A 6,788-nucleotide genomic window follows, 5' to 3' on the forward strand; every position below is an offset into this window, starting at 1 on the left:
GCAGTGTGCCGGGGGGCTCCTGGGGATTTCCTGATGGACTCCAGTTCTGCAGAGGCGTTGGTGTGTTTGGGAAGGCCAGAGGAGAGACCCAGCCTGCTCCGTCTGCTCCTCCAGCAGCAATTTGCTGTTCTGTAGGTGGGCAGACGGGGGGTGGAGGTGCCAGGCCGTCTGCCTGGGGCGCACTGAGGGGTCTGGTGCAGGGTCAGGAGAACCGCGGGGTGGGAGCCGGCAGGTCCCGTCCACCCCCACCGGCCCCGGGGCACTCCCGGGGCTTGTGCTGCCCCTTCCACGGCTGCGGGTGCTGCTGAGAGCCTTGACCCGGCTGGAGCGGGACCCGCTGGGAGCCCGAGCGTTGAGGTCAAGCGTGGGTCAGGCAGTCGAGGTCGCGGGGAGCAAAGTGGAGCCCTCGCTGGCGGGGCAGGAGCGGGGCTGGCCGGGCTGTGCTGGCACACGCAGCGCTGGGCTGGACCCTGCGAGCTGCGCGTGATGTAACGCTGCTCTCCAAGGAGGGTTTGAGCTTATTTAGGCCAAACTCCACCGGTGGAGTCTTAGCTGAAGGTGACCGCTGGTCTCAGTAGGTGTCTAAAACGGGACCATGCCTGGACAAAGCGCTCAGCGTGTGCCCTTCTCGGTGCTCACCTGCTGCGTCGCCTGCTGCCAAGGACGAGGTGGTCCGTGGGGACCTCGGGCAGCTATTTCTGCTGCCGTCCCCGCCGCCGGCAGGGCTGACGTGCTGCCTGCCCTGCCGAGGTGGGGGCAAGGCACAAACAGCCGCTGTCTCCCCGTAAAATGGCACTTTAGCTTTTGCTTGTGTGTGCCGTTGACTCGGCAGAGGCGCATCGGTGGCTGCAGCGAGTGTTCAGCCCCAAAGCGAAGCCAGGGAGGTGAGGAGAGCCCGTGGGGGGAGTTGGGCTTTGCAGAGCCGTGCCGGTGGGCCGCTGACACCGAGCCCGCGCTGTGCCAGCGCTGGAGCCAGGACGTTGGTGGAGTTTTTAATGGGGTTTCAGGATGTTAATCGATTTATGGTGTATTTTGTTGTTTGTCTCAATGCCATGCTTCTTTTCAGAGAAGCTTAAAAATAAAGCTTTGCTTCCTTTGTAATTTTTCTAGTTAATAATGGAGATTAAGTCTCCTCGTGTTGCGCAGCCCTGGTTCTTAACGACCCCCCGCAAGCCTGCCTGCAAAGTGCCTCTTAACAAGGAGCGTGTGGGCACCCACGGGGGGAGCCGGGGCGGCCGTGCCGGGGGTGCTCGGCACAGCCTGACCCCACGTGCCCCCGGCGGCGAGGGAAGCCCCGAGCCGTGTGCCCGGGCAGCCCGGAGTGGACGAGACCTGTGGGAGCTCAAAATGGGGAGCCTGGGGCTGCTGAGGTCTGGGGTGACCTTCCCCTGGCACCCCAACTGCCAGCCCGGCTTGCTGCCAGGCCTCTGGGGCTGGGCAGGGGGTCCCCGTCCCCCCTGGCTGCTCCGGGCCTCTGTCCTGCTCGCCCGATGGTCCCGCTTGGGCCGCATGCTGGGAGGCAACGGAGAAGGGAAGGTTCACCCCGAGGGGTCACGCTGTTCCTCCACGCGCAGCGTCCCGGCCGCTGCGAAAGGGAGATCCGGGGTCTGTGAATGAGCTTCCCGGGGCTGCTGCAGCAGCAGGGCCTGCTCTGAGCCTTCTCTGGTGGCCTTTTCTGGCCTCGAGCTGGAGCTGCCACGGGAGCCGAGAGGATTTGGGACTGGCCTTGCTAGGTGGGTGCTGCTTTTGTCCCGGGACACATGCAGGGCAGAGGAATCCAGATCAAGGAGGATTTAGTGTGAGTCTGGGCAGAGGGAACCAAAGCGCCTTCATACACTTGCCACCAGCCCAGTGGCCACCAGCCTGCTCTTGGCTACTGCAGGAACATTCCCAGGAACGTCCTGGGGAACGTGGCGTTCCCTGAACGCCTGCGTCTGCCTTAAGAGCTTTTACCCAGAATCTCGCTGTGCGAGGCTGGGTGATGGTCACTGCTGGGGAGCCCTGGCGGAGCAGCGTTGGGAGGCCGAGAGTTCCCTCCAGGTTTTGGGTGTTTCCTCCGGGGTTGCGGAGCTGTCGCACTCCTCCTTTGGTGACAGTTCTGCCTTTTGCTGTCTCGCAGGTCCTCAGAGCAAGGTGTCTCGATGCCAGCCCAATGAGCACAACTGCCTGGGCACGGAGCTGTGCATTCACATGAGCAAACTCTGCAACGGGCTCCACGACTGCTTCGACGGCTCCGACGAGGGGCCGCACTGCCGGGGTAGGTGTCTGGGCAGTCAGAGAGGGGGCCGTGGGCATGGGATTGCCCCGCGAGATCCCGCCGTTGCCTCCCGTCCTCCTCCGCCGCGGGAACAGTCACGGGGTCCCCGTTTGTCCCGGTTTCTGGCTCAGGCCTGAGCCCCACGTTGGTTTTGTTTAGCGGCCGCCGCACTCCTGCTCCCCTTGCGGCACCGGGCTGGCCGGTAGCAGATCCAGAGATTAGCCAGAGCCGCTTGCAAGTGAAATGCCCGTCATTCCTGAGCCTGCAGGCCATTAAATAGCTGCATTGTCTCCTGGGTTTAAAAGCTTGGAGGGCTGGGGTTCTGGTTCAGATAAGAGATACCAGTATGTTTTTTTCCCCAATTTCCAGGAGCTTTGTCCCCCCTCCTGTCCTGTCCCCGGTTGCTAATCCTGCTGGAAAACTCTCCCTAAATCAGTGTGTGCGGCTCGCTGGTGCGCAGATTAGTCGCTCAGAAACGCGTGTCCTGGGCTGACCCCGGGAGCTGGGTCTCTGCAGGCTCCGGGCGAGCAGCAGCGCTTTTCCCCCCAGCCCTTCCCCTGCCTGGGGTTGAGGGCTCCTGCCCGGCTCTCCCTGCCCCGAAGGGCTCCCTCCCTCCCTCCCTCCTGCCCGCCGGGTCCTGCCTGTGTCCTGGCTCCCCTGGGAGGAGCCCGGGGCAGCTGCTGCAGCTGTGCCCGAGCTGACAATTAATATTTCACTAATCGTTCTCATTACTTAAGCGGGATCTGATTTTTGGCAGTTGGGCAGCACGTGACCAGCGCGCACGAGGCGAGGGCTGGGTGCGGCCCCGTGTCCGGACAGTTGCCGCTCGCGGGTTCGGGCACGTCAGGGACGTGAGCGCTCGCGGGAGCTTGTGCAGGATGCCAGGGTCCCCCCCTGCTCGCCGGAGGCATTTCCTCCCGGCTGGTGGCGAGCCCCATCCCGCCTCGGCCCCAGGCTTGGGGGGCCGAGCTGTGACCCCGCTCCGTGCTGCCTCACGCTGCCCCGTCCCGATGCCCCCCCGCCCGGGGCTGCTTGCTCCTGCTGCAACAGGGAGATGTGGGGACACACTGGGGAGCCTCGGCAGCCCCTGTGGACGTTCACGGGGGAAAATGCCATTGGAGCCTCTACCCCCCTCCTGCGGACCCAGCACTCAGGGGGGGTTGTCTTTTATTTGGGTGATGGGGTGCTTCTGCTGACAGAGAAGAATCTGAAGGGAAGATCCGGTCCCCCTTTGCAGGGGGGATGTGGCGGCCAGCTCCAGGCTCTCCGGTGTGTCTGGCAGGGAGCAGCCCCCGGGCCCCCTGCAGCCCTGCTTAGGTTGCTGCGGAGAGGACGTGGTGGATGAGTTCGCCCCGAAGTCTCCCTGGGATCCCCCAGGATACCCCAGAGCCGAGTCCCGCACGGTGGCTCCCAGCAGAGTGCTGAGCTCTGGGGGGTGGTTGGGGCTGCTCAGACCCTCCTGTGAAGCCGCCTCCCCCTCCTCTGCAGAGGGTCTCGGTCCTTCCCTCCCCACCCAGGAGTGTGGAGGCCCCTGGCAAAGCCTGGTGGGGTGACTGGGGGTCCCCTTCGCCCAGCACTGGGGCCTGGGCGTCCATCCTGTCCGTGCTCGCACACTGGTGACATCCTCTCTCCTGCATCTTCCCCGTCTCCTCAGAACAACTGGCGAACTGCACGGCCCTGGCCTGCCAGCACCACTGCGTGCCGACGCTGAGCGGACCAGCCTGCTACTGCAACAACTCCTTCCAGCTGGCCGAGGACAGGAGGAGCTGCAAAGGTCGGTGGCGGGGGCAGAGCCATGCCCCCCCGGCACGGTGCCGGTGTCTCAGTAGCGGTGCTGGGGCTTGGCCGTGCGGCCGAAGGGACCTGGGGCTTGGCAGCCCCTGACCCTCGGTGGGGAGCACAGGCTGCCGGGGCGGGACTCTGCATCCCTGCCGCCGAGGGGCTGCGGCTCCCGAACGCCCGAGGGGGGAATATTGGGAGGGAGTGAGGAAGGGGCTTTGCCTTTGTGTGCGGAGTCAGGGGCCATCACTGGGCTTGTCCGTGCTCCCGGTGTCTGTGCCTCGGAGAGGATGCTGGAGAATAGGAGAGGGTCAGCGAGGAGTGATCAGATCAGTGCGATGCCTGGAAACGAGTCTGGAAGAGAGAGATTGCAGCGGCTCCGTCTCTTTCATTTATCTGAGCGGAGGTGAAAGGGACCTTTATCAGCTCCCGCACGCACCTCTGGGGCAAGAGCTCTCTGGTGGAGATTGCTCTTTCATCTAGCAGAAGAAAGAGCAGCATGCAAGCCGGGGGTTTGGGAGCTGAAGATTAGAGAAATTCAGTCTGGAAATTTAGGTGCAGATTTTGCAGAGTCGGGGGGAGGGACAGTGGGTAATTAGGCCTTGGAAAGGCTCCGCTCCGAGGCAGGGATTGTCCTTTTGCCGCTGATGCTGGAGCAGGCGCTGGGGGCTGCCGCAGGTGTCGCAGGGTGACACTGGCCATGGGGAGGCCGTGGAGCCGTGGGGACCGTCCCTTCCCCTGCAGCTCTGCCTCGGAGGAGAGGGGGAAACCTTGTGGCTTCTTGGGGCCACTGAGCAGAGATGTTTGCTAATCCAGACCTAGAGGCTTTTGCCTTCTTTTACAGACTTTGATGAATGCACCATCTACGGGACCTGCAGCCAGACATGCACCAACACGGAGGGCTCCTACACGTGCAGCTGTGTTGAGGGGTACCTGCTGCAGCCCGACAACAGATCCTGCAAAGCCAAGAACGGTGAGATCCACGGCAGGAGGGGCGCGTTGCATCGGGGCAGCTCTGCAGACCTCGGCCTCCTGCCGCACATCTCTGGTTCTTCACTGAGGGGGCCCTTCCCTGGGCTCCGTCCTGTGCTGCCACCCTCGCCCGTGCTGGGCTGCCTGTCACCGTCTCGTCTGGGCTGTGGGCTGACACAGCGTTGCAGCCACGAGCCTGGGCGCTCTGCCCTGACAGCCCCTCTCGCCTCCCTTCCCCGCCAGAGCCCGTGGACCGCCCTCCCGTGCTGCTCATCGCCAACTCCCAGAACATCCTGGCCACGTACCTGAGCGGCGCCCCGGTGCCCAACATCACCCCCACCAGCGCCAAGCAGACGACGGCCATGGACTTCAACTACATTGAAGACACGGTGTGCTGGGTCCACGTGGGCGACAGCGCCTCCCAGACCATCCTCAAGTGTGCCAAGATCCCCAACCTGAAGGGCTTTGTGGAGGAGCGCTCCATCAACATCTCCCTCAGCCTGCACCGTGAGTGCTGCTCCCCCCGGCCTCGCTCCCCCGCGCAGCCTGAGCATCCCCAGCCAGGGGTGGGAGGAGCAGGGGCGGGTTTCGGCAGGAGGCAGCTTTCCACGGGGCCCGGCACCGAGGCTTCAGCACAGACGTAGCTTTTGCCTTTCCTTTTCCTTCTTTCTAGCAAGCTTTGTGGTTTCTTTGTGTGAGGAGGAATGATCCAGTGAGGAGATGGTACCTGCACAGCGGGTCCGGGATGGCGGTTCTTGTTGCTTCCTCCTGGTTTTACCCCTGGCCAAAGCAGGTGTTGCTCCCCACCCCAGGGAGCAACCGAGGGCAAAATCCTGACCGAAAAGTGCCTCCTGCCAGGCGGCCGTGAGTCACCGCCGTGAGTGGCAGATGGTGGTTTCATTCCGCTTGTGCCTTCTGGGCCGTGAGGAGTGTGGTTACAGCTCCGTCTCCTGTTCGGGCTTGCTGGTCCTGGTTCAGCAGTCAGAACGGGGGGGACAGTGACTGGCTGGGATTTCAGCGCGCTCTGACTCTCCGGCGCTCCCGAGACCCTCTGCCCATGAGGGCCCCTGACAGAAGCCGTGGGCTTCCAGGCACCTTCCCGCTGCGCCCTCACAGGGGCAGGGCCGTGGGGTTGGCAGGGCCCCCGAGAGGGGCGGTGGGTGCGTGCGGTAGCCCTGAGCCAGGATGTGGGAAACTCCTCCTGGTGTTGCACTGTCACTGGTTTGATCCTTTGAAACCAGAGACCAAGTCAGTCAGGGTGGGACTGGGGGTGTCTGGGGTTTGCAGTGCATCTCCGTCAGGTTTGCAGTGCTCAGCTTCCCTGGCGCCGTCTGCCGCTGTCTCTGGCCTCCTGACGTTGGGGTGGTGCTGGGGGCACTGATGCAGGAGGGATCCCCTTCTTCCACAGAGACAGGGGTGCTGTTACGCGATGAGCAATAGCTGACCTGGCAAATTGGATGAACGTGTACGAACGGATCTTTGCAAATGAGTAAAGTCCTGGGGTGGGTCTCGGAGCCAAGGGCGTTTCTGTGCCGGGGGCAGCGTGGCGGTGCCCAGCTGCCGAAGGGGGGCCCTGGCTGAAGCGTGGGGCAGGACACGGGGTCCCGCGGCCCCTCGGGCTGCGCTGGGGCTCGGCCGGCCCTGGCCGCGGCCCCCTGCCCAGGGTGTGTGCAGCACGCCTGATGCGGGCTCGCGCTGTTTATTTTTAGGGAAGTGTGTATTTCTAGGGAGAGGCCTCGCCCTTTGCTCACGCAGGCGATAACCTCAAGTTAGACAGGCC

The 6,788-nt window shown here is 63.8% G+C and overlaps 1 protein-coding gene across 6 annotated transcripts in view; it reads left to right on the top strand.

Annotated features, from left to right (window-relative positions):
- The window catches only part of LRP1 (LDL receptor related protein 1), a 56,280-nt gene that overhangs the window by 2,917 nt on the left and 46,575 nt on the right, over positions 1-6,788 (top strand). For all 6 annotated transcript variants that reach the window (XR_003400312.1, XR_003400313.1, XM_026867451.1 and 3 more), the window contains exons 2-5: positions 2,120-2,257; positions 3,912-4,031; positions 4,881-5,009; positions 5,252-5,515. Coding sequence is in view for 4 of the 6 variants with exons in the window: in XM_026867451.1 (XP_026723252.1) it covers positions 2,191-2,257; positions 3,912-4,031; positions 4,881-5,009; positions 5,252-5,515 (580 nt within the window). In the remaining 2 variants the exon portion in view is untranslated. The remainder of the gene's footprint in view (positions 1-2,119; positions 2,258-3,911; positions 4,032-4,880; positions 5,010-5,251; positions 5,516-6,788) is intronic.

The sequence above is a fragment of the Athene cunicularia genome, unplaced genomic scaffold (assembly GCF_003259725.1).
Source record: "Athene cunicularia isolate RWA unplaced genomic scaffold, athCun1 SCF_42, whole genome shotgun sequence".
Taxonomy (NCBI): Eukaryota; Metazoa; Chordata; class Aves; order Strigiformes; family Strigidae; genus Athene; species Athene cunicularia.